The 24,912-nt window shown below is 40.8% G+C and overlaps 1 protein-coding gene across 2 annotated transcripts in view; it reads left to right on the plus strand.

The window, feature by feature from the left end:
- Positions 1-24,912, plus strand: part of RASGEF1A (RasGEF domain family member 1A) — a gene marked incomplete at both ends in the record, with an annotated part of 55,293 nt that overhangs the window by 16,202 nt on the left and 14,179 nt on the right. Inside the window, 3 exons of one of the 2 annotated variants that reach the window (XM_082002551.1) lie at positions 11,502-11,528; positions 14,157-14,336; positions 20,884-21,012. In XM_082002551.1, the coding sequence (XP_081858677.1) occupies positions 11,502-11,528; positions 14,157-14,336; positions 20,884-21,012 (336 nt within the window). Of the gene's footprint in view, positions 1-11,501; positions 11,529-14,156; positions 14,337-20,883; positions 21,013-24,912 lie in introns of those variants that run through there. The other variant, XM_082002550.1, reaches the window with a different exon arrangement.

Here is a 24,912-nt window from a genome sequence, read left to right on the forward strand (position 1 = left end):
AAACCCTGCTCTCCCCGCCCTCATCGAAGTCTCAGATATTCAGCACACCTCCTATTCCTGCAGGAGAACCCACGTGTCTTATTACATTCTCAGTTTCTTAGGAAAGAGGTGTCATTTCAAGCCATAAACTTGCTGTGCATCAAAGGGTAATTCAGCAAAGCAGGACCTTGCACACTGCATCCTCCCAAGCAGTACTCAATTACCCAGCAAATCCCACCACTTGAACAGCAAGCAACTGATTCTCACTGCACTTCTTACCAGTTTCACCTGAATTTGGGTGGAGTTTGGAGGAGGAAAGAAGAAAATGGGTATGAGTAGAAGAAAAGCAAATAAAGGATACCTAGGATACTTAGAAGTGTTGACGACTTCTGCATAATGATCTTGCGGCACCAAAGGGAAAGGAGTGATTAGGTAACATTGCCGGGGGTGGGGAATCAACCTTTACTTGAGGCTTTTTCAAAAACCTGCTGGAGTCACTTCGATGAGTTCTGTTGCCTCTGGTAAGTTTTGTACTAAAACTCACATCTGCAGCATTGGACATGATAACCTATGGCACACCTTCTGTAAGATCATTATGAATTTACCATCATTTATTTTTGAAAGAAGAATGAGGAATGTCCCAATATCACTAGCAAAACAATATTTCCTCAATCTTTAAAACACACACATACATACACCGCCAAGAACAATGCTGACTGCTGACTTGGTGTTCTTTGATGTGTGAACACAGAAGACAATTGGAGACATTCCAATTTTCTCCAGTTCAAAGTTAGGCCAAAATTAGAAGCACTTATGAATAATGTATTAGGTCTTAGAAGAAATGTCAATGCTGAGCAGAATAAAGAAGAAAGTTTAGCTTAGCTGTGAACACATGAAAGAGGTAAGCAACACTGCTTCCTTAAACAGACATGTTGGAGTTGCACATCCTCAGAAGTTCAATTAACAAAACATATGTCAAAACAGAGTTCTGTGACAGATTATAAATTGCTTTCAGATGCAATTCTGATGTTTTCAGGATAATAGTAGAAGCTGAAGTTTTTTATGAAACTTCCTAACTTTTTTATGAGGCTTTTTAGAAGAAATAACGATGTCAGAAACCTTGTCGTTTACCGTAGTAGCCTAGGAGTTGGTTCCCACTCAAAAGATGCATCTTGGAAGGTTCATTAGCCAACACATAGGTCAGCAGACCAGCCCCGACTCTCAAAGGGTGCTAAGCAGTCTATTTCCATGCATTTCAGAAAGCTTACCAATTTTCTGAAAAGCTAGCATTTTAGTTAAGGAAAAAACAACTTCTAGGTAGTAATGCTTCTAGCTGGATAAGCTGTTCTTCCTTGGATGGCTATGTTATGTTCCAGATAAAGACGTCCAGTGGGCGTTCCACCATTGCCTTCTATTCCTGCAATTCTACTTTACTTTGTGGATTTTGCGAAAAAGATTGGCTCTCAGAAGGTGATCATGATCGTGCAGATTGTAAGAACGAGGAGATATATATGGCTACTACTTTGCTTTTTGCACTCTCATCAGAGACCTGTTTTCCATTATCTACTTCGTATCTTGACAGTTCTTTGTAACTGCGGGCGACCTGAAGCAACCTTTCCCGCGGGGCAGTGGCTGGCACTTAGGCTCAGTGCCTTGTTGCTGATGGTTTTGACAAGGGTAACTGACGCCAGGCCAGAGAACATTTTTCATGGTTTGTGCATAAAGTTATCTGTACTGTTATTCAGACGCCTTTGCTGACATCCTCTGTTACCCTCCTTCACCGACTTCAGTTTAAGTTTACTAGTATTTTGCAAACCATAAAAATGAAATGACTACACAAACCAATCCCATATTCTCTAAATTTTTACTAGCGGTAAACAAGCTTTAGCAACAACAAAAAAATTATATCATTCAATGGACTCACTGGGAACTACAAAACAATAAAGCACACATTTCAACAAATTCATAGAACATCTGTTATAAAAATGAATTAATGTACTAGCTATGATGAATTATTATCTTCTATATAATGCAATGCAGGGCAATTCTAGGCTTTCATTTACTTTAGAAAATAACTACTAATAAAAAGCATTAGCATATACAGTGCTTTTCATCTTCTGTTCTAAAATCACAATTCCATTTCACACTTCATGTGAACCAAACTGTATTTTTTTACTTCAGGATTAGGTTGCCTGATTTCCTTTTAGTTAAATCTGTAGCACAACTAACTCCCAGTGGGAATGCCTGGTAAATTTAGGATTTCTAGCTCATCTTTGCCATGCACGTGTTCTGTGGGAACCGCTAATGAGAAAAGAGGAAATTATAAAAAGCTCATAAGGTATTTGTCTCCCACACAAGAAAAAAAAATCCAATATTTAGTGAATGTTCTCAAATTATCCATCAGTACTGCAACACTGTTAAGTCATTACTATTAAATGTGTGCATTTGAAGGCAAGGCACTTTGAAGTTATTTTCCTGCATATAGATATTACAGAAATGTAAGAGTACTACCTGATCAAAAACTGCCATATAATTAGGAAAGTTAAGGGCATTATGAATAGACTGTCCAGGAAATCTCCCATGAAATGGAAAGATTTTACTCTTAAACCACCAGCTCAAATCTCGCTCAGACAAGTAACTGTTCAGGACACATATGAGCACCAGGGAGGGACGGGAGAATTGTTTTCACTCTTACTGTCCAAAGTAATTTAATTTTTAAAAAATCTTTTAATTATTACATATTTAATTATTACATAATATATCTCTGTGTGTATATATATATATATGAGCCTGAGCTTTACATAACAGGTTACATTTTGCATGTATAGTGATGCCAGTTTGTTTCAAAAGTTTACAAAAAGAAAATTAAATAACAGAGTTGACCATATTTTCTCTGAACAAGCGGAGGCCACTTTTCTGAACATCACTTAATAATTCTTCACTACATTTATTTTTATTGCAGCCATTTCTTACAGATGGCTATCTGTTTCACAAACCCAGCCTATATCTCTCTATAGCTCCTCTCCTCAGATATACCTACAACCTGGACCCATCTCTATCTTGTCTAGCTCTGGAGATAAAAGGTAGTTAGGAAAACAGGAAATACAGGGCAAAGAGTATCAGCCACGGGAGCACTCTGAATTCTGCAAAGATTACAAACTTCTGAGCTCTAGTTCCGAAAAACCTTCACCAACATGATTATTTATTTCAGGGAGCTTTGGCATCCCCGCACAAATAAAAGTAATGATTAAAAAAAAAAAAGCAAATTCAGATAAGTTTTTAAAAAGTCTCCAAACCTAAGCTAAGAGTAAAACAGGCTCTGCCCACTGTATGCACACCTTTTGCAGACCCAAGAACCTAGGCTAACGGGAAACACAAGTGAGCACCAGAAGGAACAAGCTTCCCCTGGGGAAAGATGATCATCTTTAAGTTTCCCACACGTTCATGCTTGGGGAATCCCCTTTGAAGTTGCTAGCTGACATGACATCTGCTTCATGCCATTGGGGCGAGGCAAAGAGCAGCAGTAAGATTGAAACCCAGACACATCAGAACACACAGGGCTCTGGAATTCACTATATTTATTTTATACTGTTTGATTCTTCTTCTGCTGAGAAGGGAGGGAAGAATATAAATTGTAATGTTTAAGTAAAATAATAAAACAACCTCCCATGGTCTTTAATATTGGCACAATGAACTTGAAAAAGGCAGAGAAAAGTGTGACAAATTCAATAATCATTATCCTACTGAAATCAAAATAACCAAGTGCTCTGAAAAAAATATATTCAAACGGAAATTATTGAAACTTTGTATCCTATGATATAGCTAGCTTTCAGATGAGTGCCAGTCCAAAATGGCAAAGCCAAACAGGTTCAAGACACACATTGTTTTTTCATCATTAGTTATTTGAATTGTGACTTGATCAATATAGAGCACAGGGAAAATAAAAGCTCCAGGAAGACACTAAATCTTTTGTATTTGTTCACTTACATTTATTTCCTTATACCGATATTGTCATAAAGGGTTGGGGCAAAGTACCGCAGTCATATTAATCCTTTGACTGATTTATGTCAAGGTGATTTAGCAAAATAGAAGACTAAGTAATTGTTCAGTTAATTTCACTAGTATATAGGTAGCTCACTGAATTTTTTTTTTTTTTTTTTTAAACTTTCAACACTTATGCATATATAGCATGGGGGTTGTTCACCTGCGGATTAGTCCTCAGCTTAATCCAGTGCAAATCTGGCCACATAGGGTCATCATATTTTAGTGTTTCATGTTCAACAGCTTATGCTTGGACAGTCTGAGGCTGTGTCTTTGGATATATAAGATAGGATAAATATATATGAGACCATATCCTATATTCTGTACTACTCAGCATCAACTCAATATGCATTTGTTTATTCACTGTGTTTGCGATAAGATAGTGCAAGTGCTTTCCAAGCAGCTCAAACTATGCTGAAACACACTGTAGCTGATAGCCTCATCTATAAGCACATTTCTAAGTAGGCTTGGGGGCTCATCCATCTGTTCGCTAGCTCTTGTTGTTCATCAAAATGCCTTTTTAAAAAAAAAAAAATTGAATACTTAATTTGATGACAAATTCTTACTAAAATTAAACCACATTTAACTTTATTTTCTCAATATTTCTCCATATTTTTTGCCCAAGATACTATTAAGACTATCATACCTTGATTCCATTCCAAAGTCATTAGAATTAAACCAACAGATGTTAACTGCCCTGTAAATTGAGTAGATTTTAGACCACTCTAAAACTTCTTTAATAATTGCTGCTGTACTTCTTGCCTGTGTCAGCAAAAGAATCCAAGCAATAAATGTGTACAGGAACTGAATTACTTGCAATAATTCAGGTAAGACAGACAGAAACAAATTTCTATTAAACATGTGGTGTATACTAGTACCGCTGCAAGCGAGTTACTGCAAATGAGCTCATCAGCCCAGCATTTCTCAGCATCAGCTGTAAAATAAAATGTGTCAAACCAAAGCGATTGAAAACAGGAAAAAAGAAAAGAAATGGATCCTATCACTGACCTTAATGAATTTTACAAAATACGTGTGGGAATGCTAACAAAGTTGGTGTCACAGTTTCTGCTAAAGCAAACAGAAGGTTGACTAGTCAGACTGGCAATTTTAATCTGCTAATTGCGATGCCCTGCAGCTTGTAACACTAAAAATAAACTTTTTTTTGTTGGGCTGGTTAAAAGAAACGGCAACCCACGTGCATTTACAAAAATACCATATCAAGAAGATTGACATCAGCAGACATGCAGATTTTTTCTTCCCCTGGGCACTAAATTGCTGATGTATATACATGCTCCCTTCTTGGCATAATTGATTTTCACTTTCTGCATGGTGGCACATCCTTGGAATAGCTGGTGTTGAAGCAAGCATGAATATGTAAGTGAAGGACACACTAGCTAGAATAAGACCAGAACTCCTTCATCTTGAACCCAAGCTTGAACCTAATTTAAAATAGAATATAAGTTGCTTTTAAATATTCAGCTTGAAGATCCCAAGTGAAAGTAATAAAAAGAGTGCATGTTACATCAACATGCACAGTCAAAATCAGACCTAATCACAAACATTAAAACCAATTTTGTGCCTTTTCTACCCTTTTTTGGAAAACAAGGCATGAGAAATAGTGAGCAGACTCCATCATCTCCAGAAAACATGTAACATGAATAAGAACGGCACAAATCTACAACTACAGCAAAGCAGCTGTTCAGCACCTCGATTGCTTAAATTCTCATTTATGCATGACAAGGTGTAGCAGCTCCTTTAAGCAGAGCAGGCTAAGACAACTATCTTTTTCTGAGATCTTTTCCTTTCATTCACTCTCTGTGTAGCTCTCCTATGCATTTAAACGTCCTGAGGTCCTCAGACCCCTGTAAGATGTTTCTCTTGCTACATCATTGATGCAAAGGAGGAGTATCACCCCTTTTTATTTGCCTTTTTTGTTTGTTTTTACCAGAGCTGATTCATCCACACCAATCAAGAGTATAATAAGGACATCCGTGCTGTATTACAGTGTTGTTTCCCAACAGGATGTACCTTAAATCTCAAATCAGCAGGCAAGACAATTCCTAAAAACTACAGAATTCTATGACTGGAGCATTTATAAAAATCAGGAACCAATGTGACTACTATTGAAATTCTTCGTGCAGTTGTGCTAAAATAAGCATTAAAATCTCAGTCACTAATTAACAGTCACACACCAGTATCATAGGCAACTTGTGTCAGATTATGTTAAATCTCCTATTTTGGCTGAGGCACAAAAAACCTGGGAATTGGCACCATGTCCTCTCTAAATCCTGGGGAAGGGCTTTCCTTTCAGTCCAAGGGGGAGCTACAGTACTAAGCATCAGTGAAAAATCAGTTTCACACTGCTCAGCAAACAGTTATCCTCAACTGTGTCACAGGGCTAACCTCATGCCAGTGAAAACATAATTTATGCAACAGATACGTAACTGAGTTTTCACAACTAGTTTTCCCTTTCAGGTAAAAATGAAAACAGACATAGCAATGAAACACATCTTAAATTGTTCTTCTACTTTCACCTTGGCTTGGTCTGAAAATTGGTGGGTATCTCAGAGGTAGAGCTGGTCAAGACTTCTTCAGCAAAACATTTTAAAAATAGAAAATGTCATTTTCAAACTACAACATTCATTGGCTCTGACAAAACTGTTATGTGGAAAGATTCATTGTGTCTCAAGTCAGAGAGAGACAAAGGCACAGTCAATAATAACCACTGACTGATGGTTAGAGCATTCAACCTCACTTCAAATCTCAAGCTTAAAAAGCTTTACTCAGTTCAGAACCATGATTTGAAACTCTCTTCTCCCACTCCCATCTGCTGCCAAGTTATTAATGTGCCATCAAGTTATTCTGCAGCACGAATCTTTGAAATTTAGAAATCTTCAAATTAATCTACAAGTGGTTTGAGAACAGCTTTCAAATCTTAAAAGTTGTACGCAACAAGGAAATCTTGAACATCGGTGCAGCCCTACAAACAAGACCAAAAACCTAATGTTCCCTAAAGACATTCGCCTGAGGCTTTGAAGCTCTACCTACAGTCTACTCCTTAAATTATAAATTCTTACAAATGGTCTATACTAGCTTGCATCCAAGCAAAAGCCCCATCTAAGGCCACTGTTGTGACTGCTTGTGGAGTTTAATGGCATTTCCTGGACCAATTCCTTATTTCCAGTCCAGATAAAATGGTCCCATCTATAACAAGGCCATCAATCAATAAAAACTATAAATATAATGTGCATTTTTAATTCACCATTCTTTTTCATGTTCCAAATGACAGTATTAGGCTATATGCCTTAAAGTCTTGCAAAATGCAAGAACCAGAATATACTGCTGTAACTACACCTGTAAAGGCGATGGGCATACAAAAAGCTTTCTAGAATCATCCTGCTGTGTGGGTATAATGTACTACTACAACAGAAAATGACATGCAAATCGAGTGACCCTCTATACCCTGGCCACTTTCAAGGCCCATAGATCTCTGGGCAACAGTTCGGACTCAATCTCAGAGTAAGAAACAAGGCTATGCACTAAACCCAGTTGTGCTTCAAAGACAATATATAGCAATGGGCTATATTTTTCCTACCGTGTATATAAAAGGGTGGGAGTAGACAGATGAAGACTTGATCCCATTTCGTTATTTAATCAACACTATGAAGAATGCCATACACAATTAAGTCCACCTTCCATGCTGACTCCTCTGGTTTTGTCCCTCTTTGCTTCCTCCACTGCAAATACTGGGGCTTTAAATCACATTGACGTATTCTCTTAAATGAAACCAAATGTTGGTAATAACCAGATCTGCGTGAAGGTGATGAACAAGTGACTCAAGCACCTTGACAATGAAAGCTCCAAAGACAGCATTTCTAGGAGAGTCCCTTTATACTTGAGGTTATAGCCTCAGATCAGCAGTAATGACACTTGTAGTCACTTGCTTTTCTTAAGTACAGTTACATTTTAAATATACACAGAGGCACATTTGATTAAGTAGTTTGCCAAATGCTGTTTTCTAAGACCAGCAGAAAAACCTCAGGTTTGTTCCTCCCTGACTCTCACATCTAACTTTATAATCTTCACTCTCAAATCAATTTCACCCATTTTTCTTTGCTAATATTCCTTAATTTCAAGTTATTTACCAGCAACTTTCTACTTCAGAGGAGATGCAACTGTTCTAGGAAATCATATTCAAACACAGTAAAGCAAAAATTTACCGTCCAAATATAAAAGCGGCATACAAAGTAAGCGCAACAGTGTGGAAACATCCTTATCGACATCTCACAGATGAATACTGAGGCACAGTGGGATTAAACAATTTGCCCAGCAAGTCTGTAGCCCAAGCAGGAACAGAACCCAAGTACTGCAAATGCCAATCCAGTTCATTAATAGTAAGATAATAGAACAGGTTGTACTGATGTTAGCCAGTATAGGGGAGGCTGAAGCAATCTTCGAGGTTGAGACAGTCGTGGTGTGACTGCTGCTGACTCACTCTGCAGTGAGATACCACTCTGACCACCTGGATTGAACCACAGGAACGTTGCCTCAAAAGCAAGCTACAGAACAAGTACAGGCTCTGCTGATTAAACTTGCTCTAGGGTCCACCCACCAGTAACATGAGGCAAAGCCTAATAAAAACATCTTAAAAACGTAGGCAATTTGTCGAGGAACAGAACTTACATTACTACAAAAACAATTAGAGAGTTTCTGTATCAACAGATTTCAACATTCAGAATGTAGATATCTAAAGGTCATCATCCACACTTTACAGAAAGAGAAATGAAATAAAAGGAGAACGTGATTCATCTGTTACGTGCTATATGAGCTGAATTTAGAACTTCAGCTTCTCCAATTTGTAAAAACTACCTTTCCAACACTTTGCAAGACTACACAATACAGTGCCCCCAAGACTAAGCATCATGTATGCTAGAAAGGGGGAAAAAAGAAAAAAAGTATTTCCCTGAACTTGCATTCTCTAACACCCCCTCTAATGTTTATATACACATCCGTAGGTATATATAAACAAGAAATACACACATACACACACACCCCTTTATGTATACATAGAAAAAAATCTAAACAGAATCTGCTGGACTGCAGAATGGAGGAGTATGGAAAAACACTTTGATGTGGTGCCAATAAGCACAACATAAGGAACTGCAGAGAACAGGGTAAGTCTCCGCCATTTGTCTCTACATACATTACTTTGGTTTTTATCCAACTATGCGAGCATCAGCTCCTATGCAGTCTGTACTCTGGGGAAGCAGTACGGTCCATCACCTATTCCAAGTCTCGGTAGAAACTCTTCATGATGCTTATTGTGTGATGGTATAACAGGCCTTTGCCTATAGACCAGAGTACAGACACAGGACTCTCACAGAAGAGATGGCATGCCTACCTAGTATAGTTTTCCTCAGTTCTGTTAGAACATTTCTGAATTCCTACATTTCTTAGTTCTAATGGCAGGACAGCTCTAATTTCTGATGTCAAAAAAAAAAAACAACAAACCCACACCCCAAAAAACCACCAAACAAAAAGATCAGGGATTGTTTTTACAACAGATTGAATCTGTGAGTAAAGCTCAATTAACTATATATGTTTTGCTAAGACTAATGGACGTATACTTCTACAAGTCTCAACAAATGTTTGCATAAGGTGGGAAAACAGATCTGCACAGAAAGACAATGAGATCTGATACTTGGGGTTTGTGTGTACTTATTTGCAGGCATACTGGTGTTGTTCTTAGCTGTAAATATTAGATGAGTTATTAAAAGATACTCATAACCTTCAGAAAAAAAATATTATATTTATTATACAGTGTTAGCCTATGAATTCCTACCTCCTACTTTTGACAACCTTTTATAGTGATCTTAAAGATGTTTGAATAGGACGTGACAAAACTTGTCCCTCACCCTCCTCTAGTGTTACACACTAACGTCCTAAGGTGCTGCTGCAGCAGGTCAGACCGCTGGATCCAAAGCTCACGCCACCTGGGGACTCCCTTGCTGTCCAAGGCAGGCAGCGTGCTGTAACTGAAGAAAGCCTCAGAGTAAACGGGTATGGGATCTGCTACAACACCTGCATACTCTACAGGTTGTGGAGTACAGCTAAGACACAGGAGCGAGGCTAAGAGCAAAGCAGACTCGGCAGGGACAGAAAGGACTGACTTTTCAAGTTGTTGTTTAAAAGAAAAAGCTCTATGGCAGATCTGTTAAGATTTGGAAACCAAGAAGGAATTTAGCAGGCAAGCACTAAAAATGATGAGTAACTACAAATCTTTTTACTAAAAATTATTGCATGTTTAGGATAGATGATGGTGCTCATCCTCAAACAGCGAGCAAACATGAATATATTCCTCATGCTCTTGAGTATGTGCATATTCTCAAATTCATTTGCCCTGCCCACCTACCTAGACTGGCATGCTGACTTCTGAAAAGGCTTTTCCCACATTCATCACTGTGGAAACCAGTACAGCCTTCTGCTACATATTCAGAGCCATTAAATAAATAAGTTTAATAATAAAAATAAAATTAATGAATGCCTGAAAACAATGGGGCAAATACTAAAACATCCCAATTCAAGTAAAAAGAGAAAAAGGATGAGAAAATTATGTTTACACAGGAGAAGCCTGCAAAGAAAGCAACTCTCAGCTGCTCAGTTGCTCCTGGGTATAGGGGAGAGAGTTTGTGGCACGGCTGGACCTACCCACCAAGCATTTCCACGGGAGATCAGGTTCTAGATGTGGACCCAAGCCTATGTGTGACGCAACGGTGGCTGGCCCAGCACCATCAGATGACTGGCTCGGGCAATCTGAAAGGAGAAACAACTCTAGCAGAGAGAAGAATAAACCCAATTATTAGCAGGGAGGGTTGGGCGGCATCCCTCAGCCCTGCGGTAATTACGGAGGGTGCTGCCACGCGTGCTGGCGCAGACAGCTTAACAGGGAGAGTCGCGTCCCACGGCTCCCTCGCGCCGTGCGTCGCCACGCGCAGGAGCTGCTGGTGGACGGGGCCCGTGCGTTGCGGAAGTCTCCCCACCGTGGGTGCGAAAGCACACGCAGGTAAGGGTCTCTCCAAAACCCACACGGTGCTCAGGGTATAAAAAAGGAGCGGTCCAGTCGCTCGAGAACGTTTTTTTTGGAAAAAAATCAACCAAAACCAAAACCCAAACCCAACCAAACAGAAAAAACCCACCCTACTAGAAAGGTCAAATGTTGCAAAAACCAGCACCTTTGAGGAAAACCCCTGCTGATGGGAACGGGGCGGCCGCCCCCGCCCCGCGCGCGCCCCCGCGCTTGTTGCCTCGGCCCCGTTTGAACCGGCCACGCTCGCGCTCAGCCAACAGGGCGCCGCACTGGGCCCTGACGTCACGGGCGGCGGGAGCGGGGCCGGGCCGGCGCCGCCGGGCGGCAGCTCCGCCGCGGGCGGGCAGCGCTGTCAGCCGCGGGGCCGCCAGCGCTGCCGCCCCTGCCCACGCGTATGTACACGCCGCCCAGGAAAATGAGGGTAAGCGCGTCGGGTGGGTCGCTGCCGTCGGTGACCCCCCCGCCACGTGCGGGCAGCGGTGGGGGGACAGCGCGCGGCCAGGGCAGAGCCCCAGGGTGGCGGCTCGGTGCTACCGCGGGGGGAGACCCCGCAGCGGTCAAAGGAACGGGGACGGGGGGATGCCTCGGCACTTGCGCTGCGGCGGAGCCAGCGCGCCGCAGCACGCCCCACCAGGGACGCCAGCGAGCGCCCTTCCCGCGGCCACCAGCGGCGTAGCGGGGGTGCCGCCCGGGCCCGCGGGGACGGCTGGCCGCCGCCGCCGGGAGGGCGCGGGGGGCGGCAGGTGCTGCCCGAGGGCGCCGGGGGCCTGCGTCTGGGGAGAGCATGGAGAGTTCCAGGGGAACGCGTGGCGGCTGACGGGCTGAGCGCCCCTGGGTGCTGCTGGCGGTGGCGGCTGCGCTCCCCGCGGGGGGACCGGCGGGGCGCGGCCCCGAGCTGCACGGGGCAGGCTGGAGGGGCGGGGAGCCAGGGTTCCCGGCCGCTGCAGCCTGGCGAGGAGCGTTACACGCTGCTACCGAAAAGGGACTTTAAAAACAAAACCCACGCAACGACGAACGTCTGAAAAGGAGTTTAAAGCGCTGGCTGGCAAAAGCGGGGTACGTTTCCTGCTAAAGCATCTTTTCAGTAGGGGCTAAGCGGGTGGTTAACTTCTCTGAAAACCCCTTGTTACAGCTAGAAGTGCCCATCGCCGCCTGTCCAGCCCGGGAAGTCGCGTTCCGCTCTATTGCTAGGGTCCTTAAAAGGGAAAAACCCCAAATTACTGGCAAGTTACATAGCCTGCATAGCAAAGCTGGCTTCTTCGTCAGTACGCTCCAGTGATTCGTCAGATTGTTGTGTACTGCAAAGCTTGGGCCTAACCGATAAACCTGTGAAATACTGAGTAACCTTAGTGCCTGTTTGTGCAGAATCATTGTTTTTCATTCCTTCTGATCTGCCATTAGATCCTGCGTTTTCTGTTTCATTTGACTCCATGTCTTGAACCTCTGAAACGGAACCCCTCAGAGTCATCTCCCTGGTCACTATCTAGTAAATGGCTGCTAGATTTTAACTTAAAGGGAATGACACTTTCCTTAGCTCTGTATCACATGTGAATAGATAAAGGTCTTCTGGTTAAAGCCACAAAACAGTTCTACTTATCAGCCTGATATACAAGGAAATCTGTCACCTTCATGAACAAGTTGTTGTTGATAGTGGTGTTTTTTCCTTACCAACACACCTAGCATTCAGTTGAGCTTTAAAACAGAAAAAATGTTTTGGATCCCAGGTTGTAAACAGGAATGATCACTTTGGAGAGTTTAAGAGGAAGAAGGTGCGTTGCATTAAAAGAAGAAAAAGTACAGTTTTGCTCTGCAATTGTTTCAAGTGCTACCTAAGAAAAATAAATAATTAACAAAAACCTTACAGCATTTAAGGTTTTCAGTTTTTAAACTACTTTAGCAAATTTTCAAAAAGAGAAATGGAGGACTTACTATCTAAAGGCACGAGTGCAGTTAGAAACAGATGTCAGTTTAAAGGTACTGGTAATGACCTAATCCCATTTATCTACATAAAAGCTTTTCAGAGTGTGACGTTACCCTGCTTGTTTCACCGAGGGGGACACAGCAGCTGAAGAGTTAACACTGCCTTCTTTTCACTTTACCTCTGAACAGTCTTCACAGCTTCAGCAGCCAGGGGGAACTGTTTTGATACTGACGCTGAAGAGTATTTTCAACCTTCACATACAGTAGCAGGATGTTTGTTTAGCCTTCTGCATGTATTTAAGCCGTAGCCAGTCTAAAACAAATAAACAAACACCCCCCCCCCCCCCAGTTTACTCATAGTTGGTAACTACGGTATGCTGATACAGCTTGTGGCCAAGGGGAGGGAGGTGGAAACCCCCGAACCTTCCTGTGGTTTTTGTGTTGTGACAGCAGGTTTGTTTCCTAAGCAAAAATCTCCAAAGAGACTGTTATGAGAGTTGTGTGTTACAGTATATGTCACAGCATTCAGTTCCACTCAGTTCATGGTTTCATGTAAAGGAAAAGAGGCAGTTTTGTTTAGCAGTATGTTCCCTGCTGTTTCCTGTGATATCTATGTGCAGGAGAAGGTGATGCGCTTCTGTCAAGACCTGGATTACATCTAGCTACAGAAGTGGTGAAGGATTTATCATCACAAGTCAAGTATTTTGGCCAAAGATTTGACTTCAGAAAGGATCAAGAGAGGGACATTGAGCCACAGCATTTTTTGTTTGTTTCTTCAGTAAGGCACTGCTTAAGTATCTTTGAAATTCAGAAAGCATTTTGCATTTTCATCCCTGTATAGTTTTATGCATAAAGAGCCAGGGGGAAGCTGGGGAGAAAAGAGAAATCAAGTACAGTGAAGAAAATTCTTGCAGCTTCTGCTTCTACAGCCTTAGTGGCGTAGTTTAAAGTGCATTTCAAACACCAAAGGCAGCTTACAGATGTGTGACTGCTTGGATTCAGAACTTAGCTCTAATGCCCAGGCTGCGTTCAGTCAACTATGTAATTGTGTTTAATGTATGCCTCTGTAAAACCCACACGTAAGACATCCTGAAAGAAAGTCTCTCTTTTCTTTTCACCGCTTCTGCAGGAAACTATGCCCCAGACACCAATATTTTCCAGCATGCTTGGTTCCAGTTGTAGTGGACAAGTGCAGCCAGATATGGGAGAGAGGTGTGTGGACCCTGTTTATCAGGATGGGAACCTTGTTTCTGGATCACTGGAAGCCTTGATAGAGCGCCTGGTGCCCACCATGGACTATTATCCAGACGTAAGTAGGCACTGAAGAGGTTTGTTTTTCTTCCCATGGTTTTCCTGCATTAGTACCTGGATTGGTGCTTCCGCAAGAAAGTTTACCTCCATCTCATTCAAGATTCAGATGCAGGCTAAAAATGCATTTATTTTACTTACAGTATTCATTCACTAAAGATGCTGGTCAATGGGGATATTCTCCTTTCTGTTTTTAAATGAGAACACTTGTTAGAAAGATAAAGCCATGCTGAACCCGAACGGGTGCCTTAAGAACCAATTAAAAGCGGCATTAGCCACAGAATTTTCAATCCCTCTAAGCTGCTTTAGCACTAATGCAGCCAAGATTAACTACTAACCAGCTCCTACCTAGGGAAGCAGACCTGCTATCAGCTCTGGTGGGTTTTTTTGGTTTTGTTTGTTTTTGTTTGGTTTTTTTGTCCCATTACTTTTCTATGCATCTCCTAGTTGGCCATTGGAAAAAGCCAAAAACAGATTTTAATTAAAATGCCCTCTTTCTCAAGACATTTTCATGGGCCGGCACTGTAATAGCGTGTGTTTCTGAGCCTGAAAATGATTTTGCAACTGGTTGAACATCCTCAGTGCAGTCCCCTGAAGGAAATACTACTTATAACTCCAGGACACGCAATAAGATTCTGACCCTAGGATATCATTAAAAGATCACTTTATCACTTAAAATTACCCCTTGTAGCCATTAATCAAAGATGTTATTTAAACAGGTTGGCAAAAGATCAGAGAGGCTGTGTAGCATATATTCCATTTGAGCTCTGAACAAGTGGCAGCTACGGCAGAAGCATCCCAACTCTTCGTAAAGGCTAACAAGGGGGCAGAAAATTGCAGTCACTTAACTTGTATGTTGAACTTAATGCTTGTGGTAGTGGACCATGCTATATCTTGTTGTGTGTTTCTCAGTCTAACTTGTGTGGAACTTTTTACTATGGTTTTACATCAGTCACGATAAAGTCCCTCCGAGCTCCCACATATACACCACCCATCTTCACAATTGCCGCGCACAAAAAAGAGACTCCCCATATGAGAGTTTGGTGGGTATAAGCATCAGAATTGCCAGCAATCATCAGTAGAAGATCAGAAAAAGCAAAACCAGGATGTTCAGAAGTAATCCTGAACCTTACATTTAAGTATGGCTAACTTACAATTGCACTACCTTTGACTTGGTACCAAGTCCCTTATAAGGCACAGAGAGGTAACCATTGTGAGACATTAAATCTTTTCTCCCTGCTCCCAAATACATATTGTAGAACAGATGCAGAAGAAAGCCTTGATAGAGCGCCCTGTGCTCTTCTGCAGAAGAAAGCAGCAGGTAGAGCTGGTATGGTATACCAGTGGAATAGCTTTAGGTTGCTGTAATTAAGCCTTCCCAGGAGTTGGTTCCTTGTCTTTTGTGTAATACTAAAATGTAGGTACTTGTGGCTTGTGTTTCTGGAATATAGCTAAGTTTTTTAAGTAGCTGCTAATGCATATACCTTATTGTAACTTGTAACATAGGATCTATTTATAACACAGCTACTCAGAAAATGGTTCCATAAAGTGAGTGTTACTTAAGGAGTCTACAACTTATTTTGGAATGCTCCTAGTTTCCATGGTGCTATCCCATGCCCCATGCAAGGGAGCATTGCAAACCAAGTCCTCACTGACCCCACCCTGAGAGGCTGCAGTTTAAGTAGACAGCAAGCTGACAGCTGAGAGAGACGCAACAGAAGCAAATCAAGGGAGCTCCAGGGAAAGAGAGATGAAAAACAGCGTTAAACCAAATTCATCTCCTCTTTAGCAGGACACATTCTTTCAGTTAAGTCAGATCACCCAGTGTAGCTGAAAGGATTAATTATAAAATGAGTAGATAAATAAGCTTTGAACAACATAAAGCAGGAGCTGTATTTGAGTCATCTCCAAATCCAAGTTTTCTATTGCAGTTCAGTTGCATGTTTATACTCCATTTCATGCTCATTTCTATTTTTAGGGAAGTTGCCACAAAGGGTTAGAGTGATAGCCATTGACCCTGTCGGAAGGGTAGCCAGTGCTGTATGTTCAAGAGAAAGGTACAAACACCTCTCAGTCTCATGTCTCTGGCTACACACACAAAGAAAGGCAGCAAGGCATCAGTTAATTCGCAGCAAGAGAAGCCCTTGGTAATATTAGCAGAGATTACCTTAGTTTCAGAGTGACATATGTGTAAGTTGCAGTACTCATCCAAATTTTTGGATTAGTACATCTGAGCACAATGCTCAGAAGGCAGTCCTGTCAGCGTGGACATTAAGCTTAAAGATCACCATAACGTTCCAGACAGGAAAAAAACGGGTGGGGGAGAAAGAAACACAGAGTATCTTTCTGTGCTGGTTACAGAGGCAAAACAAAAATGTATTTACCATGTTGGCAGAACACAGGACAGGCAAGGGAGGACAGCAAAGATATGGGCCTCCATTTGTGTACTGCTCTTTTGAGGCTTGTTCCTGTACAGGGACTAGTTCAGCATGTAATAAAATGTATACTCATGAGACAGAGGAGTTTGGGAGGCTAGGAATGGAATGTACCAGTCTGCAACCCTTGTGCCCAAGCAAGAAAACATTTCAAGAAAATATTTCACAAACAAGAAGTTCCAGAAAGAGCAGTGAATGGACAAAGAAAAATATTTTCCGTTTTGTTTTTTTCCCCTCCTCCTTAAGAAGACATCAGTGCATTCTTGGGTCAGAGAGTAACGATTCCTTCTTTAGTCTTGTATGCTACTGCTCGCTCTCTCTTTTTTTTTTTTTTTTTAATATAATTCAGCTCATCTCTTAGCAACAACTTTAGGCACTAAAGGAATTTGGCTTCTTATTCTCTTGTAAAGCACAAACCCCTTTTGTGTCAGCTTACGTTGTTGCAAGTGCAGAAAGGAGGAGTTTCTTGCCTCTCCTCCCAAATACCTGTCACTTTTGTAGGATAAATGGAGCTTAATTTTCAATTTCATAGTTTATGGAAGCATTTTTTAAATCATTCTATGTCAAACCAGCTAGCTTAATTTCCTTCTCCAAGCCATCTTCTTCATGATTAGGGGCATGCCTGTGAGACAGTATAGGTTTTTACACTGTTAAAACATTTAGCCTATATGTGTGTAGTAGTACAGGTGCAACAAATCGGAGAAATCCTTGATCTAGACAAGGCATATGACATTACTATGAAATATTTCCTGTCCAAAACAACTGTATTCCTAACCCCAGAGACCTACCACTAAGCTGAAATGTATGGTTTAGTTCAGCCTGAATTTTCCTTATTGGATAGGGAGGGGCTGTTAACAGAGAGGCAAGGAGATGGGGGTCAATACTGCCATCAGACCTATCATTTTTAATTTGGTTCTTAATTGCCATTCCTCCTGGTCTATTCCAGCATAAGCAATAAAAGCATCACCCCCACCCCCAATTAGATACCAATATGTTGTAAACCAGCGTATCTTGATTGACCATAATGGAACAATTTTGTTTTCCAAAGTGCTGAACCTAGTTCCAGTTAAGTGACTTAAAAAATGGAATAAAAATACAGCAGATGGGTTCTAGAAGTAGTAACAATTTGTTTCTAAAACCTAGTAGTCCAGTGCTGTCTGGAAAAGCATTGCACCGGTCCAGTAGAGACATGACCGATTACAGAGAGTCATCAGCAAGCCTAAAATGGAAAGTATGCACTTTTATGGCCATGTATCTTCCTGTATCTTGCCAGCTTGGCACTTTTTTGAACATCATATAAAGCATTATTAGAGAGATCATATAAAAGCACAGGTCATCCGAGTCATACTTTTCTTGCAGTATAACAACAGGGGAATGATACTCTGAGTGGACCTCTGTCAAAGTCACTCTGGATAAACACTGTCCCACATCACACAAGCTTCCACCAAGGAGACCAACACTAGAATTAGTATGAGAAGCAAAATTATATCTTTCCTTAAAAGAATGTGTTCCAGCTTATCAGAATGAAGGTCAGTGGCAGGGCAGTGTGGCTTAAGTTGTGGTTCCCTGCTACTTACACGTACAGGCATCTTTCAGACAGGCTTCTAAACTCCCAAAACAAGAATGTGGGGAAGGGATGAAAGTATCAGAGTCCGTAATTTTTTTTTTTTTTTTATTCCCCATCTCTTACCCTGTTTTGCATTTGAGAAAGTAAGGGCTGCTTCATATTTCCAGAACAAAAATTTTCACACAACCTAGTGACAGCTGACACACCCAACAGCTAAATTCCTTTCCCAGATAGTCCAGACTCACAGTTTTAAAGTTCAGGGACAACACTGGTAGAAATGAACACAGAATTTGGCTACAAAAAACAACAGAGGATAACTAGGCATAGTTTAAAACACATACAAACCCCTCCCCAGCCCCAACCCCCCACCAAATCTCACAACCCAACACTATTCTTTATCATGCTTTCATTCTGAATGGCGAGTGTATTGGTTTAGGAATCACTCTCACATACATAAGACTAAGAGATATATGTTGTCCCATAACACAACAAATTTACCTTTTGTGAATCAGGTTAGCTCTTCAGCCTAATTTTAGTGCCCATAACACACCGTATACACTGCTATAGATTTTTATAAAGCTTCTCCAAAGCTGACACAATATCATCAACTGTTTCCAGATGCAGGCATAAGAGTTACATTGAATTTTTTAAAATTAATGAACTTCAATTTTTTTGTCATTGTAAATGTAAAAATAAGCTCTGAAATTCTGGAGAGAAACAAACAAAATACCAAACAGAAGCCCAGATTCTTAAATTTTCCCAATGCACACCCGTTGTGGGATGTTTGCAACCATGCCATGAAGAAGGGAGGCCATGCTGTCAGTGTCCTGTCACAGCCCTGGCCACCTGCTCAGTCACTGAGAGCCCAATTTTTAGGTAGCCCCAGCTGTCCATCTACTGTAGGCATCAGTGGAAGCGCTACTCAAGAACCTGACCCAAACTGTCCATCTCCTCCTCTCTTCCTCTATTGATAAACAATAGATGAGGCAAAGACCATGGATTAACTCCAGTTCTGATTGTACAGAATCAGTGCTATTCCTAATTTAATACAGAAACCCCAGTGCTAATAAAATCTTCAAATCAGAATGAGCCTTTTAAATGTCTGTGCTGTATCACACTCCATTCTTTTCTTTCATTAGCTTCCTCCACAAGCTCAGGTCAGAATTGGATGTTTAATAGATAGGTGCTTAATCTATTATACTGTTCACTCACTCCCAGAACACTGTGACTTTTAGTTAATTTCCTTATTTTGTTAAAAAAAACCCACAAATTAAACCCCCTCCCCCAACCATTCCTTTCCCCCCCCCTTCTGATATTTGGAGGTTTTTAGTGCTAAATTTATATTTTAGGGCACACTGAGTACTAACGAAGTGGAAACATTTTTCATTAATAGCACATTTTATTGTGATTAGAGAGATAAACCCCATAACCTTTTTGGAGGCCTAGAGATATCATTATTGTTTAGCTACAGATGTGTTTTAGACACTGCAAGCAGCAGAATTTGGTAGCTAATAGTAGAGATGCTGTATTTTAGACAACTGATCTTAAATTTTTAGATGTCTCAATTTACTTGCCCAGTCCAAGGTGGTATCTGTGCACATTGACTATATGCACACCTGGCTGGAGCCTGCCAAATCACATTTCTAAAAACATGGTGCAAAGTAACAGTGAAAACATAACAAAGCTTAATGGAAATCCATTGTCAAGGAGATCCCCTACAATTTCCTAACTCCAAATTTTGTCGAAAAGGAAAAACAGAAACGCATATGAGATGCCACTGTCATTACTCAGGCAATTACACTCAGATGCAGAAGCCAAGTTTCAAACACTGAAGCAAGTCTAGGGCATGAAGGCATTCTCACTTCAACTAAACTGTCCAGAGTATGATTTGGAATACAATGCATTACAGCTTTTAAAATACAAACAGAGAGGCTATTTATAATGAGAAATAATAGTTGCTGGCATTTTTTAGCAGTGTTCATACTCAAAAGACTCTGAAACAGGCCCCAAATAAGTAAAGTCAAGCTTAAAACTAAATTATTGTCATATGGCCACAGTCTAAGCGAAAGCTTGCGTCGGTGATTGTGGGGAAAAAGGAACAAAAAAAAAACCCCATACATGAAGAAGTTACAGCTGTGGTTTGGAATACACATGAAGTAATTTTCTGCAGCTCAGTGAAAAACAATCACTCTTAAAGAAACAAAGCAGCAGAAATAGTGGTGTTCAAGAGCCATAACGCCCTACATTGACATACTTAATTTGTCTTTTTGGTGAGCGATGACTAGTTCGGCATATTAAGTTTGGCATTTTGAGAGGGAAATAGTTTGGGAATCTGAAAACACAGTTAACAGCCTTGAAGCCTACAGCATTTCCTTTCAACAGCTAAAAAAGATCACCATGTCTCTGGAGAAAGAAAAAATTATAAAAAGTTTAAATGAAGGAAAGTTACATTTGTGATTTATGGAGTGTTTTTTTCAAGGAAGACAGGTTATTTTTCCTAAAGTTATTCAACTTTTTTTTTTTTTCTCCTCTCTCTGCTTCCACAGAGGACTTACATCTTCACTTTCCTGTTGAGCTCACGAGTCTTCATTCACCCACACGAGCTCCTGGCTAAAGTGGGACAGATCTGCATTAAACAGAAGCAGCAGCTGGAAACGGGGACTGAGGCAGAAAAGGTAAATGAGGCATTATATCCTTCAGTTACCTGTGCTACTGTCATTTATTTCCCATTCTCTCCTCATTGTAAAGCTAAATAGTTTGATAAAGAATGAACTGAAATTGTAATTGGCATGTGTTACTGGATGCACTTTTATTTGGGTCTTTTTCCTTGAAGGACTGTTGCTTCTTTGCTAGCTGCAAACATAGTTTATGTACTACCTTATCAGTTGGATACAGTTGCTGGGAACACAACTTTGCTCATGAGCGCAACAGGTCAGTGTTGTGCACTGGAGCAATGGGTATCTGCCATAAAACCTGCCCAGCAAGTCGCTTTGCACTTTTGGGCTTTTACCAAGTTAGGTCTCTCTTGAATCCAATTCCCCTTTCTCCAGGCACTCTCACCATCCCTTTAGAGTTGAGTGCTCTGCTGTAGGTTATTGGGGGGGTGTTTTAAGTTGGTGTAACAGTAAATCAGAAAGTTACCTCTCATGAAAATTAAGGGATGCACTATTTAAAATGGTAGCCTGTGCTGACACATGTGAATATGCAGTTTTACTACAACCAATTAAACCAATCTGGGTCAGTTTATGATATGCACTTAAATCCATCTAAATCTCACCATTATGGAAAGCGTGTATTGAAGGGCTTTTGGCTGAAATGTAAGTACCAGAATAGTCCAAGCTAGGATGTAAAGAAGAGCGACAGAAACAAGGATGAAATCAGCAAGTATTTAATCACCTAAATTGTTCAAATCCTGGGCATGTTTTCAATCCATTCTTCTATGGTGAGAAATTACACGCTCAATTTCCTGATCATCAGCGTGCTGATAGTCCCATATTTTTCTCCTTCTTGTATCAGCACTCTTGAGTGGGGAGCACAAAAGGTAACTTTATGGTTTAGCAATACAGTTTTTACAGTTTTTGACAGCAGTACTGACCTAAGGGCTTCTTTCCCCCTTACTATTCCTGGGGTGCAGTCTCACATTATGTCACAAAATTGCTCCACAGGAAGAACTAAGCACTTGGTGCAAAATTACTTTCATCCAGGTCAGTCCCCTGATCTGCTCACCAATAGCTATGTAACTCGTCATGGGTGTGCTGGAGAATCCAAGGGGTCAGGAAAAGAAGGTGCAAGAACCACTGCATGCAGCTTTGTATACAGAGGTGATAACCATTCCCATCACCACTGCCAAACCAGTTCATGACTGAGCAACCTCAAACTGATGCTCTGTAAATTGTAGTGGTTCCTCAGCAACACATAACTAAACAACAGAAGTGGGAACTTTTGTAAGAGATGCTGGGACCATCTGAAACACGGAATGAGTAAAGCTGATCTGTAGGCATATGAAGAGGAAGACTGCTGTCAGTAGCTAGTGTCAATATACATATGTGAAATACTTGGATTTAAAAATAATGGGGTATAAGCTGGAACTTATTGTGAATAACAATACACTTAAGAGATTTTAAAATGAAAACAGTATCTGGAGACTAAATCACCTGGCTGTTTAAAGATAAGATAATATTTGTAAAGTAGTAGTATTCTGGCTTTTCAACAGGTGTGTTTAAAAAAAAACAGGGCTTCTACATTGAAATGAAATAGCATTACAGCCTAACAACAGGATGTAAAATAGAACAACTCATATTCCAAACACCCACACTCTTACACCTTCTGCTGACGATCTGGAAATGGGTCTACAGGAAAATCAGCAAACAGCAGGGTGACAATAAAACATGACTGTTTGGGAGGCTGCTCTAATTTACGTGCTTTTCTGGCTGCTCTTCCTGCTATGCCCTTGATCCCTTCCTACACCCTTTAATATAAACTGTAATTTTTTCCTGCCCACTAAACACAAAATTCTTGGAAAACTCTAAACTTCTGACAGTGACTACTTTACTGTCCTGTACTGCAAGCACCTGCATGTTTTACATAATAGTTAGGCACTAGCATTTGCAAGCATTTGTTTTTCTATCCGGCCACAAACCAAAGCTCATTTCACACACAGCATAGAAGTTGTCGACTCAAGGCACTCTACGTATTCACAGTCATAACCCATTAAGGTATCACCAGCTACCAGCACCTTCTAATTAAGTGGCTCCATAGCAGGAAATAGCTGGCAAAATTAGTCAAAGCAGCTCTGATAATTGCTGATAGAGTTTGCTTATGCAAATCTCTTAAGACAAGAAGCTGGCTGACTTTTTGCCTGGATAGCGTGTGAGCTGAAAAAGTGGCAAGGAGCCAGGTTTTGAGGTTACGTGCCACAATACTTATCATTCCTTTGTTTTTGACATCCCCGACTAGCCGAAGATTCCTATAGAAAACAACCCAGAGAAAAGTGGATTAAAAAGAAGAAACACTGCTGCTTAGAGTCCTTTTGGCCACTCATAAAAAGGAAGGGTTTCACAGTTTAAGACATCAATTATAATATACAAGTCAATAGTTAAGCTTGACCATAAAGGATAAAATTTAACTCTCTATAAGCACATTAGAGATTAGAAAGACCCAAACAAGATTGTCACAGAAAAAAGCACTTGTATAGTATTATTCAGTGGAAAAACCTGTTAAAACTGTGGTGTGTTATTTCTGCAGCTTTAGGGTATTTTTTAAATCAAAAGTTAAAGTAATAAGAAATTAAGAGAGAAAGTTGAAGTTAGTTTCTATTTTTTGTCATGCCTGTCTTGGAATACATAAGTCCCTTCAACAATTACTGGCGACAAAAGACAAGGGAAATCGTAAGTTCTCCTTTTTGAAACCAGAACTCAAAGCAATAGTCATAACTGGGTCATTGTCATTAAGCCTCCCTTTCCTACAAGCACAGTACTGCTATTGCCCTCCTTTCTAATTGGTAGTTATTTCTCGGTCCTTTCTGTCGTGTCTCATGCAGAACAAGGCTGATCCACAGCACTTAAGAAAAATACTTTTCTTCTCAAATAAATATTTATGGGAGAAGTAGTCCCATAGACTCCAGAGAACTCCCATGTCTGGCCTCACAAACGGAGGTTCACATCTGGAGTAGGACTACAGAAAAAATAGGTTGGCAGGTTTATTGCAACCATTGTAAAAAGGAAAACGCGTGCTGCTACCCACATATCTGTGTTTTCTATCTAGGTTACGTGCATCAAGCTTGTCACGCTGCTTTGGGTTTCATCAGAGGGCACATGAAACGGGAATCTCATGTTTTGCTATATTGATTTTTTTTTAGCGTTGCTCTCAGAAGACGTACCTTATTTTCATGAGCATTAAAAGCATCTGATAAAACATTAAATTTTTTTACCCCTGAAGACTAATTACATGAAGAGTAATAGGGTTTGCAGTTTGTCTTGCAACAGATGCCCAGCTTTCTGTCATGAAGGAAGCAAGCACTAGCAACTCACGAATAGATACATGAGATGAAAAGTCAACGTTTATGGCCTAAGGAAGCATTTTGGAACCTTCCTGTCCCCATCCCTCCTTTTTCAGTTTCAAAAGTTAAAAGGAAAGGATAGTCAGGATAATTAACACCAAAGCACAGTCCTGGAGGAGCTTCTGGTAAACAAAAGTGGTGTAGGCACATATCTGCTAACTTTAATTGAATGGAAGTGCACTGGCTGACTAATTAATTCTCTATCAACACCTACAGTTTATTCTTTTAGTAATGTCAGGCTCCACGCATTTCCTAGCAAAGTATAAATTGTCTTTTCCCCAAGGCAGAGGACAAACAACTATAATCTGGAACTCTGTCCCACACTGTTTAGAAATACCTTGAAGCTGGGCTCCACAGGAGCAACATTAGCAGATACTGCTTTGCAGGAATGCCTGCTGCTGGCAAAGAGAATGGTGATATTTGCTCTAAGAAAAAAAAAAAAGCAAGAAAACTCCCTTCAGACTTAGAAGGAGCACTGGCTCATTTTCAGATTGAGGCTTCAAGGGTGCATGGTTTA

Source organism: Phaethon aethereus (genome assembly GCF_964289735.1).
Source record: "Phaethon aethereus genome assembly, chromosome: 7".
In the NCBI taxonomy this organism is placed as follows: domain Eukaryota; kingdom Metazoa; phylum Chordata; class Aves; order Phaethontiformes; family Phaethontidae; genus Phaethon; species Phaethon aethereus.